The 24,538-nt window shown below is 36.3% G+C and overlaps 1 protein-coding gene across 7 annotated transcripts in view; it reads right to left on the bottom strand.

The window, feature by feature from the left end:
• The window catches only part of LTBP1 (latent transforming growth factor beta binding protein 1), a 178,860-nt gene that overhangs the window by 89,530 nt on the left and 64,792 nt on the right, over positions 1-24,538 (bottom strand). For all 7 annotated transcript variants that reach the window (XM_042881769.1, XM_042881815.1, XM_042881787.1 and 4 more), the window contains 2 exons: positions 7,015-7,239; positions 4,073-4,350 (listed from right to left, as the gene is read on the bottom strand). In XM_042881769.1, the coding sequence (XP_042737703.1) occupies positions 4,073-4,350; positions 7,015-7,239 (503 nt within the window). The remainder of the gene's footprint in view (positions 1-4,072; positions 4,351-7,014; positions 7,240-24,538) is intronic.

Below are 24,538 nucleotides of genomic sequence, written 5' to 3'. Positions count from 1 at the left end.
ATGTAGGAACCATTAAAAAATGCAAGAAAAATTTTAACAGACTCAAAGTGTACCCAAGGTTAGAAAACATCAGCTTACTTCTCTTTATATAAATTTCAGTAGATAGTAGGTATCTGCTTTCTTTCCTCAATTTAAAAGCAAAACACTCACAAAGCAAATTTAATGGCATTTGAGATTAACATAACACTTGTTACTAGGTGCACTGCTGACAACGTAGAAGTATTTTGGGAAAGATATCCTGTGTCATAACAAAAGCATATGTATTAGAATTACAGTCAAAAGCAGCTGAAGAGGAAGAACTAAGAAAGAAAAAGAAATTGAACCACTCTTATTCACTTGCTTTTTAAATACAATTTTACAAATCAGTGCTTGAGGATGACTCCATGTTTCAGAAACACAGTATGCCTGGCAGTACAGAACCTTGCAGAACACCATGTCCTTATGGAAGGCACAGAAGCTTACAATGCTGACCACAACTCAACTGCTCTCCATCTGATATAGCGTTTTTATCCTATCGCTCCTGTCGTATTTGTTTTCTAAGTCCAGGTCTATAACTTCTCAACATCATTTTACACACAACAAGGAGTTCAGGAACAAGTTTGACCCCTGCTGTTTTACAACAACAATCACTTTCTGGTCTGCACCTTAACTGCCTGCTTACGCTATGCTGTGCAAAAATCTTGTTGCTATCAGGAAAGCGTTGATGAACCACCACTGATGTACGTGGTGTAACATAGTAAGCTATCATGTAACATTGTAAGCTATCATGTAACGTAGTAAGCTATCCTGAAGCAATCACTGTAACACCTTCCAGAGGGGAACTATTTGTTAAATGCACTGATGGGAGAAAAGAGGGGCAGCCAGAATTGGCGAATCAACATTAGTTGAAAGCCATTCAGAAGATTATTTACTTCTGACATTTTTTTTCCAAATTCTAATATTAACATTACCTCTGTAGTTACTCTCTTCATTTTATTTCCCAATGCTGAGGTCAATCCACAGAACAGTCACAATTAAGGAACATATACAAACATGTGCGTATGTATTTATGAAAACATAAATCTTCTTTATGTATTCTAACTAAAATAGGAAACTTCACCTAGCCACTCTCAATCACTGTCCTCCTCTTTTGTCCTTCTAAGCACATAGACCGCTGTTTTTCACAAACCTTTTAGTATCCTTTTCTCATGGTCACTGCTTTTGGCTATAGTCACTTGTGATACCACAGACAAGTGAGCAAATATGAGGTCTAGAAGAATTTCTGTTCTGAATAAGGAGTGAACTAATGCTTGACAATATGATGAGGTTCTTCAACTGTCTGTGGCATAATGTCCTCCAAGCTTCAATTCAGGATGGCTCCAGTTGCTAAATTAAACAGTATGCACTCTGTTGGAATTCGACTGCAGAAAACACACCCTGGCTATTGTGGGATTTGAGTACAGCAACCGGCCTACAGTTTGTTCAGGACTACTGCTTCTTAATAAGACACATTAAAGGAATTTGACTAAGGTGGGGTGAGAAAGAATGCAATGAGAGACAACGAATATTCCACAGAAGGCTGTGGGGAAAAAAATTTGAAAAAAAAAAAAAAAAGAGAGAGAGAGAGAGAGAAAATCCTATTTTAACAAAATTCAAGAAAGAAGATGGAGAGAGAAAGGAATATTAAAAAAAAAAAAAAAAGATAAAATGGCTACACATACATAAAAAGCAGTAAAGATTCTGATACTTATGGTCCAGGCTAAAAATGTTAAGTTCAGCTAATCCTTATTTTAAAGTTGGTTGATTTGCCTGCAGGAGGCCACACACACATCCTTCCACTCCATTCTGCTCTATAGACAATAAAATCACCTCTGATCTCAGGATATTTAATAAAACATTTCCCAAGCCAACTATACAATCCGCCCTGCAAAAAAATGTCTAAACACTGATAATGGTTGAAAAAGAAAGGATACCAGAATTATCTAGTCTAAACTCCCGAAAGATCTTGCAACATGTTGCTATTAATGAAGAAAAACTAAATTTAGCAGCTTGTCTGTACAAATAAAAAGAATACTTGTATTTAGGAAAGCCAATATTTTTTTTTAAAAAAAGAAACAAACAAAAAAGCAAGTTATTTTAGAACGTGCCTATGTAAGAATAAATAACACTGTGTTTTCCAGCTAAAGGTATATTTAAAACATGCAGATAAATAATATTCACTGTCTGACCACAGGAAAAGCATATTAACATTTCAATTTCAAAATTGAAAGGAGAATAAGTCACTTGAATCTATATTTTCTGCAAGGTCTTAAACAAATGCTCTACAGAACACTACCCTACAGCTCCATTTCTAAATGGAACTATAAAATTAAATAACAAAAAAATCTAACTATGTTCTTGTCCAAGACAGAGACTAAATATGAATGAAGTTTGTAAAAAATGGGAACACATTATTCTAAACTAAGAGGCAGTCTCCATTCTTGAGAGCACTGCAAAGGCACAGTTTTTCAGGGGAGTATTAAAAAACAAAAACCAATGGAAAAAATCAAGACTGAGCATTTAATAGGTTTCTAAGTCAGGCCTGAAGATGATGCGAGTAGATTTCCCCTTTCCTACCCCTTTAAAACCATTGCAATGTGAGAGACAAGTACTGCACAGAGCATGTTTTGGATATGGATAAAAATTTGAAATATCCCCCTTGTGCCCATGCCAGAAAGAACAGACGTGAAATTTACCCAGCATAATAGGTAAAAAATAAAAGGTACAAAGCTTAACATTCAGAGGAAGGAATTTTATCTTCATTAATTAATTAATTGCAGTATTTTAAAATATTACATGATAATGCCATGTTTGTTAGAATTCTCATTCTTATGAAATAGGGATTGATTTACTTTTTTACATAGGCATAGTGTCTTTCAGTCAAATCCATAAACTTCCAGTTGAACACATACTTCAACTTGCCAGAATCAGACTCCCAAGTTAAGGCTTTTATGTTATTGAAATAGACAAGCTCAAAGATCTCATCAGTATGAACTAACACTGTGGATAACAAATCAAGCATTTAACAGTTAGTGAAGACTAGCATTTAATGTTCCATATGCAAAGTTAACTCTGATTTTTAGAAATGCCGAAGGCGGACAATGAGAATTAAAAAATTACATCTTAAAAATTCAACCTTGGCAAGGTGATAAGCAGTTGGTAATGGTGTCTCACTAACATTCTTGCAAGCTATCCATATATCTACATATATGCGGAAATATATAAATATGATAATGCTGTGTTGCTCAAGAGCCTGAAAGAAAATATGATTTTGAACAGTCATTTGAAAAGTATGAGTGAAATAGTATGTGTGATTATACTGTTTTAAAATGAAGTAAAGTTTTAATGATTTAGCAAACTCTCGGTTGGCTTTCCTGATTTCTCTATTCCATTCAATGGTCACATTTAAATAGAGTCAAAACATTAGCCTATAATACTGACAAACCTAGGTAGTTGTTGAAAAGGAATTTAAGAGAAGACTACAACTCCTTGATAAACTCTGACCGCTGAGATGCACATGCAATTGGGCTCATTAAAGCAAAAGATGGTCCAAGCTGTGGAAGATGGTATAACTTTAAATGTTTGATCAGAAGAGATAGAGCTATGACTTGAGTCATTGTTTTATTTGGAAAAATGGCTCATAAATGGAGAAGAGGCAGCAAAAATACTTTGAAATCAGAACATGGGGGATACAAATCTACAGAAACTTAACATATCTCTTGAAAGAACAGCAGGTTTCAGAACAATGTTACTTTCTAAACTATTTTACAGTTTATTCTCAAAAGAATTTTCTTTTGAGAAAGGATAGTCAAATGCATCTTATCCCTGTAGTTGATGAAGAATCATACAGAATCACAAAATGGCTTGGGTTGGAAGAAACCCCAAATACTGTCTAATTCCAATCCCCCTCCCCTGCCCTGTTGTGGATGGGGTTGCCAATCACTACCCAGATCAGACTACCCAGGAACCCATCAAGCCTGGCAGAATTATTTCAGTCTTTCATAGTGTTGTTTTAAAGGCATTTGTCTCAAAAACCTAAGCAGATATTTCTTACCTGTGTTCCAATAGTCTCCTGGAAGCAGCGTCCAAGCTGAGTTTTAACTGAAACAGGAAACACATGAGGAATGGGTTGTTGATTTGTGTAAGCAGCATGTCCTTTCTGGGTCTTCTGATATGGAAGACCTTGGTAAGAGACCTGTGGATGTCCTGGCTGAGGTACTTTCGATTTTTGTCCTGTTGATGCACTGTCAATTCTTGAAACTTGATGGATCTGAACTGAAGCTTCAGGGGGATGTTTCACATGGATATTCACTATGTTAGGAGGGAACTTCACTAAAATAATTGAAAGAAAAACACAGAAAAGATAGTAGTAAAATACATACATAAAATAGATCCCAGGCACCTCTAAGACATCTCTTTTTTGTACATCAGAATTTGGATGAATTGATTTAACGAGACAAAAATGTAGACAACCCTCAAACTTTGGGATTAGAAGGAAGGGTGAATGAATGCATACAGTCTGATTTACAAAGCAAGAAAACGAAAACTTCACGGAGAAAAGAAAGACATTATAGGACTGTAAAGACTGCTACATAAACATGGATGTCAAACTGGTGCAAGATTAAGATTTGTGGTCATAATGCGTAGAAAGAATCTCATTCAAAGTTCCAAAATTCAAATTCTACCAGGTTATTTTTGGATATATAGTAAGTTTTATTGTCTTTTTCAGATCTATGATCTTTCTCTGGAACACAGGAAACGCTTCGGATTTCATTTCTTCACCTTTATATACCTGCCAAGTCTGGAGTTTGCCCCTGCAATAGCTGCCAGCATCTCAATATCTAAAACCACCACTCCCATCACTAAACTTTGAATCCAGGATTTGGCAGATAAAGAGGGAGGAAATGTTTTTCAGATATATATATATATGTATGTATTACATGGTCGTAGTTTTAATTCTAGTTATAGATTGAGAACCTCTGAACATTTAGTGTGCATTGGTCTGTTTATGAGCCTCAAGCCTCTTTTCATTGAAACAAAAATATCCTTAAAACATTCAACTCAGTTGAGTAGTTTGGGAGAGGATAAGGGAAAGAAATATGTAAGAAGTTTTACTGTTAGTAAGTTGAATAACAAAGTTAACATTTACTGTGTCTGGTTAGAGCTCTCTGGTCAGCAAGTACTGCATAGACCAAATTGAGGCCAGTCAATAACTAAACATCAGACTGCTTTGACAACAGACAAATGTCATGACATTACTTCCTCTAAAATGCATACTGGATTGCTGAGTCTTTTGAATTTCCTCCTTGCTCTTTTAAACTCATCTAGATATTTTTACATCTCACAAATTTCACCCTCACAGCTTCATTTCTTGGAAAGCATACTTCATTTATCTTAGCTGTTTTGTAGTAATATTATTTTGTAGAATTTCTTCTTCTCACATTATTTTGATTTTGCCAGGCATATTTTCAGTATTAACTGGTCTCTCATAGTTATTCTTAGGGAAAACAGACAAACAAAGCCAACAAACCGAAAAAAAGGAACAAAAAAGAAACACCCCCAAATTTATGTCTACTTTGTTCTGCATTGTTTCATTTAGGAAAACCTTCAGAATATTCCCAAGAGCAACACCAATAAGAAGGTAGTATTAAGTCAGGAAAATATGGCTTCAGGGTCTTACTGGCTCTTCAAACCTTGCTTGTAGCAGAAAACAACCTAAATCAAAATTTAAGCCAAGTGAGATCTATTTCAGGTAAATGCATGAAGATTCAGAAGGAGAAGTAGTGAAGCCTTTCTAATTCTACTAGGGAAGATGGCTTTTGAAGGGTGATTCAAGTGAGAATAGTTTACCTGTGATAAGAACATAACTAATACTAAATCATTATCTGTATTCCAAATCATAACTGTTTTATGTATGAAAGGGATCTCTTCCACTAGCTTTTCTGCCTGGCATATCTGCCGGGTTTTAAACTGGAAGAGAGTAGATTTAGACTAGATATTAGGAAGAAATTCTTTACTGTGAGAATGATGAGACACTGGAACTGTGAGAGGTTGTAGATGCCCCCTCCCTGGAGATGTTCTCAAGGCCAGGTTGGATGGGGCTGTGAGCAGCCTGGTTTAAAGGGAGGTGTCCCTGCCTGCAGCAGGGGGTTGGAACTACATGATCTTAAAGGTCCCCTCCAACCCAAACCATCCTATGATTCCCAAGCAGCGTTATCACAGATCTCCTCTCCAGGTTTTGAACTGCTGCACAGATCTGCTGATTAATTTTGATTTCTATTAGCCATTTCAGGATGAAATGTTTTGCACTTTCCTTGAACGAAATTAGCCATCCCTCCCTACAACACCCTCATTTAGGAATGTAAAAGGGAAGCAAACATTTTTAACTGTTGATAGTTCTAATGTGGAATTGAGGGACAGGAAAAATATTTAAGAGGTTAGACTCCTAAGCGATGAGAGATCTATTTTGTGTTTTTAAGACAGGCACTCTAAATCTGAAAATTTTAAAGAGTACTTTTATGTTTCAACATTTTGTCTACAATAATCTGATCTGGAGTTAAACAGCCACAGAAATAAATTTCTGTGCTCCTAAATGTGTTTCTGCCCTTCCCCACACCACCATACCCCATTTCAAGTGAGAAACACTCCGGAGAGCTTTAGGGACTAATACTTGAACATGTCACTGGAAACTATTTCCACCACCTTCTTTACAGCATTTATGTAGTAGTAGAAAAACCTTTTTTCTTTTTTTCTTTTGTTCCTTTGACATTGGTTATACTATCTGGAAAGACAGTTCTGTTTAACTGAATGATATCATGGACTCCCTACTTTATAAAGCTGACTATTAAATTAACTTCCAGGACTCTGCCTATTGATATAACAAAGATAAACATAGATTGCATAGTTAGTTTTATGTTAGATTTTTTTTTCAATCCTGATAAGTAACTAAAATCAATTCCAAATGAAAAAAACAATTATATCAATAAAATAAATTACCTTTTACACCTTGCTGTCCAGACATTGTCAGTGGCAAAGTATGAGTTGAGTGAATAATTTGTGATCCTACAGCCTTATTCATTTGTTGTGGGTGATGGTACAGTTTTGGAGTATTGCCATTCTGCACAGGTATCTGACAAAGTTTGCCGGTGTAATTAGGAGGGCACTGGCATTTATCTCTAGAACTGCACTGGCCTCCATTCATACAGGGAAGATGGCAAATAACTGAAACAAAAGCAGAAAGAAAAGTCTTGTTAATGACTTTAACTGTAATTACAATCAGTATTATCTGACTACATGTCACACGACAGTCAAAGAGGAAAGGAAAAAGGCTGAGACCTTTATTCATCTGACAGTTGAGGAACGACTATCTATCTGACACACTTTGATTGCCTTGTGGAAGAGCAACTTTCCTTCCCCTCCTTCTGCACCCTCTGCCTGGTCCACATCTTCTTTTCATGAGAAACACAGCAAGAACATTCTTCTTTTAGAGGTACCACTATTTCATTATGCTTTTAAGCAAGACTCTAAAGGAATACTGTGCCTGGCTGCACCTTTATTGTACAGGTATTTCTATTCAGTCAGCCTTCCACTTCTATTACCTTGGACCTCCTAACCTTCTCTGAAAGACAATGGAAAAACTCCACTGGAGAGTAAACTGTACTGAGGAAAACTTCTTTTCACTGTAAACCTCAGCTACTCTCAGGAAAATCACATCTTACTGAGTGCCCATGTTTTTGCTTGACATTTCTCTCTCAGATAAAATAATTTGTACAGACTTGTTGATGATGTTGATGTACAGACTTGTTATAAAAGTGTAAATTCTATTAAAATAATTTCAGAGACAAATTTCCAAGTCATTAAAATGCTGAAATTCTAATATAAAGAGAAGGCATATTACCCCTGTGCCAGTTAGCATTTGCACATTTACAGCAATGTAAACGATCAGACAAAACATTAAAAAAAAACAACATCAAATGAAAAATGTTTCTTAACTTACATACAAACAGCTCAGTACATTCTAAAAATGTGGTGTAGGTCTTTATAATCATGACAATCTAACTGAGCTGTCAACATTTTCAAGAATTAAATGATATAAAAACAAGATTAATACTGTACTTTTGTACAAGGCAAGCTAAGGTCATTTTTTTCAAAAGTTTGAGATTTCTGGAAAAATAACAAGTGTATCCATTTGTTATCTGTTTTAAGATAAGACTCTGGCTGAATGAATAATTTAAGAAAAAAATCTAGACTTGCAGCAATTCTGCAAGTAATTTTCTTGGATTGCTATGGCTCAGTTTATATTGAATTACAATGAAAATGTAGAACTGTAGATAAGATCATTAGGAACCTGGAGCTTGTTGGCCCAAGGGGTATCATCTCTAGACCTCCACAGCTTGTTGCCATTATTAATACTAATAACAGTACTGGAAAAAGAATTCATATGTTGTGTGTCACAAGAAGGCAAACAGGACATTGAGCAGCTTTGTAATTCACTTGGCCCAGAAGTGCTACAGAAACACAGCAACTAGACTGCCCTGGAGCAGAGCATCATAGCATTGACAGGATGTGGGATGTGCTCACCTCATCACCAAGATGGGTCAGTACACAAACATAAACAACTAAAACTGTTTTTTTCTGCCCTATTCTGCAAGTGTTTATTTAATATTTTTATTGCCTTATCCCAATTTTCCAGTTCATATAAACTGACCAAAAGTACTTCAAGCCATAGGACTGCAAATCAGCAGCAAGATGCTAAGATGCCTTCAAAAGGCAGTCTAGCCTTCTCCATGACAGGCCTCGATTTTTTGGTCATTAGAAAGCTGTTGTGACTTCATCCAAGCATACAAAAGACATCCTTGCAGAAAAGACCATACTTCAGAACAAAATGAAAGGCAATTTGATCCCAGTAGTAATGAAAGCAATTCTCTCACACCAATTCTTTATGTACTGGCCAAGTGAGCAGGTTTACCTTAATGGCAACAACGCACAATGACTCTCAGATGCTTGCAAAGATCTGCTTAAGCAAGGCTGAGAACACATCGCACAATAACACAGCCTTAAGCAGTATCAGGTGATAGCAGTCAGGTGTTTGAGAGGAGTAACGTGAATCAAAAGGTCTCACTGAGGAAGGCAGTAAAAAGCCTAACCCATCAACTTCCTTCTGCTCTCCCTGGCCCCAAGACGACAAGGAAATGAGCAAAAAACAACCTTTAAATAATACAGATATACTCAGTATTTTCACCAAAGCCAATCAATTTCTTCTGAGCACCTGTTCCCATAAAGCAGCTGGTTTCGGGAAGGCAGCATCACTGGGTAACCCTCCCTGACCAGACACTCCTCTTCTGAAAGCAGACCAAAAGTTCTGCTTCAAAGAGTTGTGCTAAACATTCCGGACAGGAAGATAACAACAGAATAGGACTTCTTGTTCTCTCTCCATTGTGATTTGCAGTGATTATTCACATAAGTAACTTGTGCAATTAATGCAAACAAACTACTTAAAAAACAAGTCTAAAAATTAATAGTGAAGAATGTATCGATTTCCATCTTTTGAGTGTCTGGCCTAGTGCATGAAGAACGAACTTTAAATGAGCCTACATTACATATATTCTGAAAACATAAAATTCTGTAATAAAAATAAATAAATATGGAACTATACAATTCTGATTCCTATTCAGCCATGTAAGAACCAATAGGATGCATGTTTGGGCTAAACTAGATAATCTCAAATGGCAAACTTTATGAGTAATAGGGAACTTTGTCAAAAAAAGAAGAAAACGATGAACATTGAACTAACATATTTGGCAATTTTAAATGGGCATAGTAGGCCCACATATGCTATTTCTGGTACTTCCTCAGGTAGTTTACGGGCAGAGAAAGGGCTAAGATTATGACACCAGTGTTGGAAATCACAAGCAACTAATTATATCAGATCTAGGATTACACACAGACCACTCAGGAAAAGTAAGCTGAAAGGAAGTAGGCCTCCAAAAAGGTGGAGGAAGTAAATGCCACTTTTCTTTGACAATGTTTTGGGAATAACAGGTTAACTAAGAGCAAGGAGCCCTGGGGAAAGGACCACTTAAGGCAGAAACAGGATACAATGCCAGTGGATGTTTGAACAGCTCAACTTCTGATGAGAGTTTTTTCTGTGTTTTATTTTGTCATTGAGGTTAAAGAACTTAAACAAACAGAACGGCTGAAAGCTGCCAGCAGGCATAGGGGACATTCTGACAAAACCATTCTGACAAAACCCAGACCCAGGCACTGGGAGAGACGGTTAGAAGATGCTGGTTTTGCACATACATTCATAACTTCCATTCAGACAAAGGATCCATTGGAGCCTGATTCTCACTGGGCTCCTCCTCATTGGGAGAAAGAAGGAAATAAAAACATTTGTAATGGTGTGAAATCCTCTAGCTGCTCAGAGTCTGATAAAAACACAGACCTGCACAAGATGACATGAAAGTCTGTTCACATGTGAGTATCTTACAAACAAAATACAGGATTAACAGACCTAAGAAAAGCAACAAATTCTTCACTTTATACAAGTGATGACTAGTAAATCGAATCTCTTAATGGTATATTAAGGAACTGCCAACATACAATTGAACAGATTTAGCAGTTTGTTAATACAAACGAATATTCATCCTTTAGATATATGAAGGCTTGTTTAAGCGTCTAGAAACACTAAGTTTTTTCCTCATTCTTGAGCAAGTAACTGGTAATTACAAGCTTTGATTTCTCTGGCATCAAAGACCTCGATTACTCTGATCTGGCAGAGGTGTGATGTTTCAGATGCCTTCATAGGGAGTCTAAAAAGGCAGGATTCAGAGAAAAAAAGAGGAACTTTACAACACAAGTCCTGAAAAAGTTACCCTGGCTATGGATTGGACTGTAACAATATCACCTAATTTGTTTTCAAGATACTCAGACGACCTTGAACAGCTCCAAAAAAACTAATTTAATCAAGACTGAATGTTTTTGTTTAATCAAAATGATGTGTAGCAAAACAAATTCCAAGAACTTAAATCCTTGTAATCCTTAGAAAACAGCCTATACTTACAAAAACGAACCCTGAGGATGTACGTAAACTCTCTTCCTACAGCCAAAGTGTTGAAGAAAATTAAGATGACTTTCGAAATGTTCCTCATCTAGCTTTCCAAATCACTTTTCATATGCACCTCAGGGAACAGACGAGTTTATCTCACACTTCCCCTCATCACTGTTTGCTTTTCTGACTTATTTGCTATCAACTATTCCAGTGTAAGCATGATTCAAGTACATCAGCAGACTCTCCAAGAACCTCAATACTGCTCACTAGATCACAGTATTTCCATGAATTAGTTGATTTTGTCTGAGTACTACACAGTTACTCTAAATCCCATGACAGTTTGTGCATCTTTCTTCCATGTTATTAAGCATACAGAAAATGCAAAAACTGGCACAGATCTTCCAACTCATTCTTCATATGAAAGAAGGGATTGTATGCATGGAAGCGTAGCACTGTCCTATAGAATGATGTTCTTGTAGTGCTGTGGTTCTTCTCCTCCAGACCTTTACCATCTGTGTAGCCTTCCTTTGGACACCTTCTAATAGGTTCATGTCCTTTTCTTGCCGTGGCACCCAACCCACAGCCAGTGCTGGAGGTGAGGTCACACAGAGCAGAGCAGGACTACCCCTCTCCCTCAGCTGGTGGCAGTGCTGGACCTGGGGCACCCCAAGGTACAGTTGGCCCCCTTGGTTTGACATGGCACACTGCTGGCTCATATTAAACTTGTTGCCAAACATGACTCCCCAGATCCTTTTTCACAGGGCTGCCCTTCAGCCTCGTCTCAGTGTGCACATATATCCAGGGTTGACCTGTCAAATGTGCAGGATCCAGCTCTTGAAACATCAAGTGAGTGATGGTTGTCCAGTCCTCCAATTTGTAAAGATCTTTCTGCAAGGTCTCTGTGCTATCGAGGGAGTCAACAGTTCTTACCAATTAAGTGTCATCTGCAAACTAATTTAGTATACATTTTAATCCTGTATTCAAGTAATTTATGAAAACGTTAGAGAGAACAGGACATACAGAAATCTCTGCAGTACAGAAAAAAAAAAAAAAAGAACTAGTTAATTACTAGTGTAATTAGATTAAAGTAAGCTTACCCAAATGCAGATTGCCCTGAAACTGCATGAATTTAAACATATACTATGACAAGATGTAAACTGATAGGAACAGGGGACAGCAAAATATAATAGAATAAGAGTGTGCTTCCAAGAATGTTCCTGCTGAAGTACTTCATTATCAGAGGCTGATTTTATCAGACTTCCTGGACACCAATTGTGAATAAAAACACTAACATCTATTTTATATACTCCTAGGATTTGATTTCTCCTTATTCTGAGCTCCTATATTTGTAATTGTCAACACAGTACATTCCAAATGGCTACCTAATGCTCCTTTACGTATGAAATCCTGAGCTTCAAGTTTTTCATAAAATAAGCTACTTTAAAAGATACACATACTGAAGTGACTACTGCATTTTAAAATTCACATTTTAGTTCTTGTATCTCTCTCCCAGTACATGTTTACAAGTTGAAACAGACCCTATGTCACATCACTCCAGATAGCACGCTTCTTTATGTGGTCTATACTGAATGTGCTCCTTTGTACCATCACCTTCACATTGCTTATTAGCAGATGCATAACAACCCTAATAAGGACCTTATCAACTAAATTTTGAATCCAAATGCTGCAATGCAATAACAAATATAGAACCGAAAGGCTGAATGTGATAAAGGAACACTTCAAATGTTTCCTCTTGGAAAAACCTTGGAAAAAGATACAGTACTGGAGGGACAATCTCATATGGCAACCTACTTCAAACTTCACAGTTTGAACAAAAATATGCAGTTATTAAACTGTTTTCTCAGCTATCACAAATTAACTTTGTTAGAATTATCTATCTTACATTTTCAAACTATTACTACCACAGGATGTTTCAGAAAGTAGCACAGTCCCAGCTGGGAATGGGATTGTAAGTTCTGCAGTTTATCTAGACAAGAAAACCAAATTATTGCCAAAATAAACAAGCTTCACATGTTTTAATTAAAAAAAAAAAAAAAAAAAAAAAAAGACTCAGAACGAAAATCATGTTAGCCACAAAGAACAGCCCTGAAGTTTAACGAAGTTTAACATTTCCAAAACACAATTCTTTCTGCAGATGTTATTTTCAGTAGGCAAAACCATACTTTCATTCCCATCATTATAATAACTCTAGAAACAAGTACATAAGCAGAATTATGGCATAGTTAGGAACTGTATTTATTCACTTTTATTAACACCTCCACCTCTCAATAAAATAACATTAATAACATTAATGCTAAGCTAATTATCAGGGTCATTTAATTAGCTTATTACTAAGTACACATGCCATTTCAAGATTGTAAATTAAAGATGTAAGTCAACATCACAGTCAATGGATGTACTCAACTAGTAGGGAATTTCTGAGCAAGAGAATGAATTGCACTTGAGTAACAATAACACTTTACTTCCCTTTGATCTAATTGCAACCACATTTTTTGATTAGGAAGACTGGTACAGGTCGCTGCCCTTAAAATATTCCAGAGTCTAGAGATCTTTGAGGTTTGGATTCAAATCACTGTTCTCATCTTCAATTCAGTCTCAGGACTGAAGCTGGCCGAATTACTAGGAGCAAGTAGCAGTCACTAAAGCTGGCTGAGCAGGCATGATTTCACACTTTAAAACATGCTGGTCAAGGTCCTAGGGAATTATCCTTGCTCTAAAAGGATTCTTCCACTCAACATATAAAATAAACTCCCCAACAGCCTTCTCTTTCTGTAACTCTCTCTGCTCCATGAAAAATGCCATACGTATTGTACGTATGTACATATTTAAAAAGAAAAAATAAAAGCGAAAAGACATTGCACTAAGGAAGCTCAACAACTATCATGATGCCTGTGTCAAGTTATTTTCAAACTGCTGAATGGTTACATTAGAAAAGAAAAACCTTACGGATACGCTCTCTCTCAGCCCCAGATCACCAAGATGGCCATTTTCAAGTTGCTATTACATAATTCTTTTAAATAAACTTTGCGTTTTGTCATAGACAGAATCTATTTTCCTTGCAATATGTCTGTTGAATACATAGATCCACAAACGAGAACTACAATAGTAGTTTATTATAATTATTATTAACAGATCTGCAATAACATGATTATAAACAGAAATGAAACAGCAGCTGTTCTCCTAATACTTTCACTGCTGTTCTCATGATTTTGGAAGATACATCTCTTTAAATGAAATTGTATTCATAGCAGTTCTTTTCAAGCCCCTCTATGTATCACTATCAGCAACAATTTAACAACTCATGCAGTACATTAAGGCCTAATTAGAGGAATATCTGTGATGTTACTTGATGCAGCACTACATGACAATTATCAAGGAAAGCAAGTGGCAGAAAATCTCACAAATTCAGGTTACCTACATCTTCAGGCATTTTACATGTTCACATCTGCCAACAGCAACTTTCTCATTTAAATTTTTTTTTTTTTTTTTTTTTTTTAACTCAGCTGAGAAGTACAGGCTCAGCTCTGGGATGACCATTATCTCCACAAGTAACTGAACTTTATTTGAATTGCTGAAAGGCTGTCTAATGATTAGCATCATTTAGTGATGGCATCAACTCACTGTAGACAAGGTGCAGTACGCATACCAAGTCAGTATCCACTCGAAAAAAACAACTGCTTACTTATGAAAAAGGAGGAGGGATGCTATCTTCACAGTAAATGGAAAGTACTGAGATTCTATACAAGACAGAATGGAGTAGGTGTTGCCTTTGTTTTTTCCACATTTATTTACATCAGTAATCTCATTAATTCCAGATGCTGTTCTCAAAGGACATGTTTGGCCTGGATCTCTTATGATCCCTCTAGCAAAGACCCCCAAAACTTGCCATGTGACCAACACTGAGGGACTGTCACCCCGTCTGGAACACCAGGAAGGTAGCAGAGTTCTGAAAGAATGCAAGAAGCAACTTGTACATCGTGCTGCAGCATTGGAATGAGGGTCCCAGCCCTCAGAAAGAGCCTCACACTTACTGGAAATTATGTGAATTCAGATGCATGAGGTCAAGCCATGGACCAGGAACCAGCTAAAGAACAGGAAACAAACTATAACAAGAGATGGAGTACAACCTGCAGATTAAACACCGCTAATGTTGGGTGTTTAAAGTAGAGCTACTTGTCTAAATCTCAGTTGTTAATAAAAGCTTCTCCCAGTGTAGTTAAAATAGTCAGTGTATGTAAGAGAGCTACTTGACTGACCAATTTTAAGCATCTGTATTAAGAGTTTATTAGAATTTATTATATTATCAAAATTTTTAAATTTCCACTGATGGCAAAGAAGATTTCAGCACACACCTCCAATGTGGATGCTGACATTCATGTTGTGTTGGTCTGAAAGCCGAATCACACTGGAAGTCAATTTTTCATTATAAAGACATATAAATAAGTACAAATTTTGGGGCACCAGTCACCCTTCAGTGAAGACACTGGCAAGTATAAGAGATCCTGACACTGAAAACTGGGCAGTGTGTTTAGATCATAAAGGACAAGGTAACAACATATTTTAGAGAAACACACATTTTTGAGTAATCCAAGAAAGAAATCCAAAATTTATACAGGCAAGACAATTTCAGCATACTATTCTTATGTCTTCCTTAGTTTTAAATGAAGAACTCTGAAAAACTTGGGAAAAGAAGCTTGATGGTAGTGCTGTCATAAAGATGCACACACAAAGTCAACCAGCAGATATGCCCCCATGTGTGTCACCTATCACTCAATGCTAATCCAAAGGTTAACTCTCTCACAGGACCCATATCACCTCCTTCCAAGATCACTGCCATCACTGTCTAGATGACTGAAATAAAGACCATCTGACCTACACATGGAAGGAAAAAAAAGAAAAAAAAAAAAAACCAACAACAACCCAACAACCTATTACACAGTGCAAGAAATAGGATGTAAAAAAAAAAAAAAAAAAAAAAAAAAAAAAAAGACTATTAGACTATTCAATTGTCATCAGAAAAATTCAGAAAATCAGAAAAAGAGTCATCCCCTGTTAAGAGAAATGGGCTAAGGTTGTGGTTATTCAACATAAAAAGAGAGTATAGTTAAAACAGTAATTGAGAAACAACTGACACAAGGATCCTGGCTCACTAACATGCATGATTCTCACATTTACTCGTTGAATCTGCTTCTAATATTCTCAATATCTGAGATGACATAAACTCCATATTTAGAGAGACATGGAGAGAGTGTTAAGTGATGACCTAGTCCTATCCTGACTATATTTGATGAAACTACTGATTATATTAGAGCTGATTCTGACATATTGAATGTAACAAAAATACTAGGCCTAGAAACTGGGTACTAAGGAAAAAAAAAACAACCAATACTAATTGCTGTGGAATTACTGCATTGCAGATGGCTAATGTCAGACCTTTGAAATGATGCTAACACATATAGACAAGGTACTCCAGTCATTTATTCAGATTTCTACAGTAAATATAAATTTTAGATACAATTTTCCTCTTTGTTTAAGACTTACGCAATTGAACTAAATTTTCTAGGAAAGCCTAGGTTTGAAAATGGAGCATGGTAGCAATGCTTTAAAATCATCATTCTTTGAACAATTTCCTGCAGAATACAAGAATATGCATATACAGCAATATGGTATGCTGCAGTATTAAAATTTCATGTATATCATTTTAAGCAGTCCTGAGTAACTTATTAATTGCCACTGTCAAAATGAGAACGCTGAAACCAGTTTGCTCTATGTCAGACGAAAACCAGCAGTTCCTATGATCCCAGTACTTTTAAGGCCCTTACTACTCTGTATAGCTTTGTGTATGCCTGTGCAACACATAATACAAATGCCTATTAAATGATCTTGTAATATATCTGTTTTCAATAAACAGAGTAAGAGTTCAACAGAATTCAACAATTAACAAGCATCTTCATTGCTACAGGATCCTTCCAGGCTGCATTCTTCCTTTCTGGTGCCAGCTGAGCAGCAGTATTTGCCCTGAAGGACTACAAGGTTAGCAGTAACTGACCTTTAAAGGCACTAAGCTGTTTGTGCCACCAGGTTCTGTTCCGTAACAATACTGCATTAGGCTGTTTCCAAAAGATGCACTGGACTCCTACGTGAAGTAAAAAAGTAGTAACAGCCAGTAGTGTAAGGCAGAGAAAAGAATTGCTAAGACATCAGACCACTTGGATACTATGAGTCAAAATGAAAAAATGTCATGAGAAACATTTAAGCTAAGTGGTCACATTCCTGTTATGCAATAGCTCTGAAGACCAGCAGTTAGGTCATCAGAATCCTTATTATCTCTGAAAACTGAGTAACAAAAATTTAAGCAGAGATCCATCTCATTTAACTTTCCATGCCTCCCTGAGACATCTAAGGACTGTTTCTGCTCAATATTCCCCACCCTGTCAGTAAAGAAAATCTCATCCAGAAGGCTGTTTGGGCCACCAATGGGCCAGTCTATGTACCAGTGCTCTCCCTGTCACTGACTGTTAGGTCCCTCACCCAGGCACCTCCACCATTAGACATGGTGACTACCAGCCTTAGATCCTAAAGGTCTTTGAGCAATGATCCACTGCATTCCAAACCACAAGACAACATAAAGTTTAGAATAGAAAAAGAAAAGCCAGAATAAATAAAACAACCATTAAAAATGTCAATAAACCTAAACATCAGGAGACTGCTCTCCAATTACTGTAACATCACCATAGTGCTCATTTTGTGTGAGAAAACTGACAAGAAAAAAATCGGAATAGACTTTTTCAAGTGGATACCCATTAACGCACAAATAATAGCTCATAATCTGGATGTCTGTGGATAAGTTAAAAAAAACACACATAAGCTATCTAAGATTTCCTGGCACTGGCTACATCAGAAGAAAGTGGAAAGTTTTCTAGGGAGTTGACCTAGAGGAGGTGACACAATATGAGAATATTGGGAAGGATATTATTCACAGTTTGTGTAATAAATAAGGTCAGAGAAAACCAGTGAAAAGCAAGAGACTCAAGTCCTGGAGCTCTTGAGGAGAAAAGTGGCAAAGTCAGTGTTAATGAACAGGAAAGCTAAAGTTACTCTGCAGGGAAAGTGCAGTTGAAAATCTGCTAAAAAACAAACAACTTCAACACGTATCATTCTGGTTCTTTTTACAACATGTAATGGTTATACGAATAAATGTACAAGCTACACAATCCTAAATACGATCAGCACTGACTAGTCACTCACAGTTCCAAGGAATTAAATGTGTATGTAAATTCCCTGTGCTGATGCCAGCTCCACTGCCAACCTTCACGCTGCAGTGCTGCAGGGGATGTGTACAGTAATAAAAAAATTCTCCTGCTCCATATGCCACAATAGGCATCCTGGGACCTATGTAACTTCTCATTATATAGAAAAATGCTGTTTCAGCACCTAACAGAACAGGCAGAATTTAATATAATCAAACAATAAGTAAAACAAATGATGGCCATATACTGACTGCAGGAAACTAACACTAGATGTATGCTATGAAACTAGTCTCCTTTGGTTCTCTATACGTGTAGTTTCCCGTTTGGGGTGTGCACACACCAGAGGGTACATAAGACTGTCAACTGAAGTGCCTTTTTTCTATCATTAATTTAAAAATATGTTAAAAACAGAGGTCTTTTTAACCTTTAAGTAATTTTTAAATAAGAAAACTTATACTAAAATACATGCTCAAAAATTTCTTACTGATAGAGTTGAGCCATCAAAAACTTTGGAGACCACTGCCTTATTCAATCCATGCACAGTCCCTCTCAGAGGGATATCAGAGAGGCTGAGTTCCTAAACCATGGTAGGTAAGAAAAGTTGCTGCAAGTTCTCCTGAACTTAAAATACCTGAATAATGTTAAATACAAAATTTAACTTTGTAGTTCAGCTTATCATCTTAAAATTAAAGTAGAAAATAACCAGCATGACAAATAAACAAAATATTTAGTTGAATAAGATACAGATGAGAATGCTCACCGTGAGCAGGCTTCTTACAGCTCAAAACTCTTCCTGCGTGAGAAGCAAACAGTCATTTTCCTTCTATTCATTGACATGACCTCAAGACTTTGTAAGAGGTTTACTTAATACAAGTTTAAAATTCCCACGGACTTCAATTTGATGGAAATCTTCATGTGCCTCACTGAAAGATCACAGTCCCCTTTGCACATATATTCTTTTTATGAAGAGATACAAATCTTAAAAGAATTAAGATGTGTGTAGTAAAGATACAGTTCATGTTCCAAAAGAAAGATCCAGAGATCTCTCTTCATCTGTGCTATAAAACAGGCCTCTTGGTTGCAGAGTGCTACTCAAATCTAAGAGTTCATTATAGGTTAAGAGTGGGAAGGTTAAAGTTACACAGGTAGCACACTGAAAAGAGCTGGAATTCTCTGGGGGACAATAAAAAGAAAAATGGTAGAGAGAGGCTGAATTTGGAAAGACTGTGATAAGCACAGAGCAGTGACAACATGTTCCCTTCTGATTGTGTTACATCCAAAGGGACATGTTAAACACAGAACTGTGTGATAAGGGAACCGTTCATAGTATAAGGTACATTTTAACCAGCAGTGAAATTGGTCAGACTCTTCTGTGCTTGCATAATTCAAAGGGAATTTTTTTTTTTTTTAAAGCCAGTTGGCATATGCTTCATTTTCAGTGAGGTATGTGCAAAGACATTTGGTTTAGCAATAACAAAATTATAGCTGTACAAGGTAGTGTATTTATTTGGATATGCAACAATGTAATCATTCAAATAAATGCACTCTTAGTTCTCTTTCTGTAGCACTTGAAGTCAGATATACATAAGCTAATCCCTATAAATTAAATCCACATACAGTAAAATAAAGCATTATGCTTTTTAACTTTGTGTTCTGTTTTGCTTTAAACATACTCCATGTGTCTCTGAATGGCTGCAGGTGTGGATTTTGTACCATTTCCATTTGTGGTTTTTCCTATGACTGCACATCCAAAAAACTGTGCTCTCTATAATACACAGTTTGGTGAGTGCTTTCAGAGCAGATGGACTTTTGCTTCACAGTGATGGTCTGAAGTCCTTAAGGTGAGCAAAGGGGTGGAAAAGAGTTGCCAACTCAGGCCTAAGTTCAACCTTATTAAGACTGTCTAGCTGAACAATGTATTTTCTTTAAAACAGCATCTGGCCTTTGTTAGAACCAGAGGGGAAGATGTCAAATTTGAGTAATTAGTTTAAGATCATGAAGAAAGCTCCCAGATGCTGTAAACTGTACCGTGGATACCATAACTACTTATTGATGACAAGTACTAAATACAGGGGGGAAGGAAAGCGCTCCTTCAGAGCAGATGTGGTTATCAACAAAGATATCATTTGTTTTTGTAATATGAGCATAGGTGACCAAAAACTGCCCTAAAACCTTGAATGCTGACCAGACTGGAGAGGAACATTTGCATTACAGGCCAAAATTCAAGCCCACCAGTGGTTCAGATTCAGAAAGCCTACACTACACTACCTGGATTGTAAGTAAATAAATTCATTTCCTTGTCCTCTCAAGTTTACATTACAGGACAAATAGAGGCTGGAAAAAATGAATATCTGTTAAACTAATGATCATGATAAGTGATTCCTCCCAGAATCAACATGCAGATGTTTTGCTTTGGCCTTGCAGACTAGGAAATACCATTTTTTACTGCATCTTTAACAAGACAGAGGATGTAAACAATTCATAAAATAGTTCTACTGTTATCCATCTTTCTATTTTACCCTCTTGGTCCAGTGTTTGAAGATGAATACTTGGCCTTCACTTTGCTACAGCTGTTACAATGCTGCCGCACAAATAAATATCCCAAGCATGGCCATCATTAATAAAGATTATATTTCAAATTACCAGCTAAAACAGTGAATAAAAATGTTAATGTCTAGATCTTGAAAGAGTGCAAGAGCAGCTCTGACAGGCTGACCAACTTCCTTGATTACTGTTACAGAAAACTTAGAAGCTAATCTTTCAACCAAGTTATCCAAGAATTCTGAACTTTTCAAGTGTCTGCCAGTATCTGTTAAAAGAAAAAAATATTTCATCTGGCAGCAAAAAGAGCATAAAACAATAAAGTCTGACAGGCCAGAAATGATAATTACTGCAGGAACAGTAGAAACAAAGCTTTTACCAAATAAGGCTACAAGGTAGCAGAGAAAAAAGGCGAACTGACAGTACAGGGAGAATAGATCGATTCTTACAACATAACCACACCAGAAAAGCATGAGTCTACATCAAATTCTGTGTAATAACCAAGACTATTTCGAAGTAACACTTTGTTCTTAGACACTGAAACTACAAAACTAAAAACAAACCTTGAATTACAGACCCGTTGTTCAGCTGAGCACCTATTCCATAGATGACCTCCTCATCAATTAAGACATCTGATGGAGTGTAATCAACTAAAAAGCTAACACATTTAATAAGTAAATAAATAAACCCCACACTTCTCCACAGTGAAGTTACTAAAAAGAATTCCTAAAAGTTTGCATGACATTTATCAATTATTTTAGATCTGCAATTTGAGAAGATACGTCTATACCTGCTAAGACGTGGTTGAACCCATAGGAATAGTGATTTGCTGGGAAACAAGCTTCATGGATCAGACATGGATTATCTACTCATAGTGACATCATAACAAAAAATAAAGCATCTCTTATAACATACCACCATTCTAGCAGTTCTTAATCCATGGGCAGAAAACTGAACAGGGAACACCTCATAAGCTGTCAAAAGAGATTCCAGTTTCTTCCCAGTCAACACAAATACTTCCAAAAACTGCTAGTCTTTCAATCTGCCTTCCCTGGCATACAAGCCCTCATAGGTCATCATTTTTTTCCCTACATCAATTTTTTTCCTACAGCATTACTAACAATAAATGCTTTCTAGTATCAAAAAGTACTGACAGATCTTCCTCAACTGTCATAGTCTTACAGTATCAGTTAAACGTAGTAGTATGGCATGTATCATGTAGAGCAAAGAAACAATAACTCTTTATTACACAGCAAACGACAACAAGAAAAAGGTAGGGCTTGCATCTCATCTCTTAGTAAAGAAATCAGCTTATGTCTACCCCAACTTTAAAAAGAATTGCTTTGGGAAAAAAAAAGCTTAATGCCATTCATTGTCCTTGTATCTCTTGTCATACATGAAGAACAGCTGAAAATGTGTTGGCTCACAAATCACTGCTGTTTTTGAGCAACTCTAAAATGCAAAGACATTCCCATCATTTTATTATAACTCAAAAAGGTACATCAAATTCTGAATTACCAACAGGAATTAATGATCATAAATTCAGAATTTCAATCGACTTTTAATAAAATAACAACTTCACCTTTTCATGGTTTGAATAATTATGCTCCAATTATTACTGTTTCCTAGATAGGAAATACTCTTAAAATAATTTTTATGTGGTTGGCTCCTTACTAAATTCCCTTCAAATAATCCATTGCTTTAAAGTACACTGGGCAAATTTTCTTTCATTACTTTCATCAGTAGACCAAATAAAACATAAGTAACATGTTTATGCTCCTTTTTGGATGTTTGTCTGTATATAATTGAAAACTTCTGGACAATCTCAATTATATTCAAAAGCAGTTGTACAGAGTCAATACAGTGCAACAGGAAAAATCTTTGATAAAAAATTCCAGCAGGGAAAGTGGCAACATTTGAATGGGAATATCATTTGAACATTATTCAGTAAGGTATAGGATAAGTAGATTGCTGTGATCCACACTGAGATTCTAAACTTTATCAGTCTCTCCAAAATACAAAGGACCAGACATTCTCATACACAGAATTGTGCAGGGATCAGAAGCAGGAGAAAACATTATAAGGAGAAACAGAGGTACTGATGCACATTAAAAAGAGACCTAAAAGGGGAAAAGGAGAGTAATAACTTCATCAATCATCTCAGTGATCTTGACCTTTCCACAATATCTTCTATGATGTTGGGAAAAAAATTTCTTAAACTCTTCTTGGTCTCCACCTGCAGGGAGCTTTTATTCCCTGTTTGGAATGGATAGTGCCAAGCACGTGGACACAGAATTTCTGCAGAAAGATATGCACTTCCACTGAAGAGCATACTTTTTTTTTCCCCCCCTAAACTCCCCATTCAGAACAGCTTGAACAAACTGCTTTAAATAAGATACTTCAAATGAAGGGTAAAAATAAACCTAAGTATTAAAAGGGTGCTTCCTTTATTAAATTCTGTCATTCCTGTGCAATGAATAAGGCAAGGATCCCGTGGAAAAAAAAAAAAAAAAAGTAGAATGTAAACCTATAATTAAATACATATGCACAATGGGGCAGAAATTAAAGCGCATGAATAACACTAACTTGGACATTTCTTAATTTCTTACCACTTCATTTTACAGTTACAAATTAGTCACTGTCCTCCCACTCCCCACAGAGAGAAAATTCATTTCAAAAATAGGGTATTTTGGAATGCAGAATAATTTTGAGGAGGAACAGGACACATTACTGAGTAACTTCAACAGTGAATGAGACAGGAAGCTCATATGTTATTCTATATGCATCCTTTCCTACGCACATATACCAACTCAGTTTTACAAGCCTCTGTAGAAACATCAGAACTGAAAAACCATATATAACCTTCACGTGCACCAATCATGCAGAATAATGAGGATCATCTATTCAGCAGAATGTTTCCACTCAGATTAAATGCTTTCATTCTCCAAGACAGAAAAAATACGGGAAGTTGGTTTAACTGTGCAATATAACCCATTCACAAAAATGAAGAGGAAAAAAAAATTCATTGAAGCACACAGGCATCAAGGAGATCCTTCCTTTTAAAACACCAAGTTTTCATCACCTTCTTTTGAAATGTTAGAGTTCTCTTTATGAAAACAGGCAAACTCTCAGCTACCTGAAAAGTTACATATTCCCCATTCAGTTTCTTTTTGTGGGTTTTTATTTTTAATGGCTTATCCATATCTAGTAAAATTTTCAGGAAACAGGATTTGTTCCTTGCCTGGACTTGCTGGTACCACGTTTTAGTTGAAAGGATCAACTAAATAGTTTCAAGAATCTGAAACAACCCATGGAAAAACTTGAGCAGCTTTAATACAAACACTGCAGCTTATTCTCTTTGAAAAATCAAAAATCTTCCAAAACTCAGCACAAAAGTTTAAAAGCGAAGCACAAAAATTTTAATTTGGTCATTATTAGAAATAATGAATTTTAAAAAGAAAGCAAGATGATGCCTAATTGCAATCTGACATTAGAGAAGCTAAACTGAAGCATATTGCTCCTGCTAAGCAAATGCACTTAGATTAATGACAACCTAATGATCTAAAGCAGTTTCCTATTTCCCATTCATAGTAGGTACCTATTATTAGACATAGGAGTTAGGTTTCCAAATAGGGCATGCAAATTTATCTTTTCTGAG

This window comes from Lagopus leucura, unplaced genomic scaffold, assembly GCF_019238085.1.
Source record: "Lagopus leucura isolate 7727_CA_CO unplaced genomic scaffold, USGS_WTPT01 Super-Scaffold_73, whole genome shotgun sequence".
Taxonomy (NCBI): Eukaryota; Metazoa; Chordata; class Aves; order Galliformes; family Phasianidae; genus Lagopus; species Lagopus leucura.
Note: the sequence above shows the minus strand (reverse complement) of the source record. Positions and strands in the feature narration are given on the sequence as shown.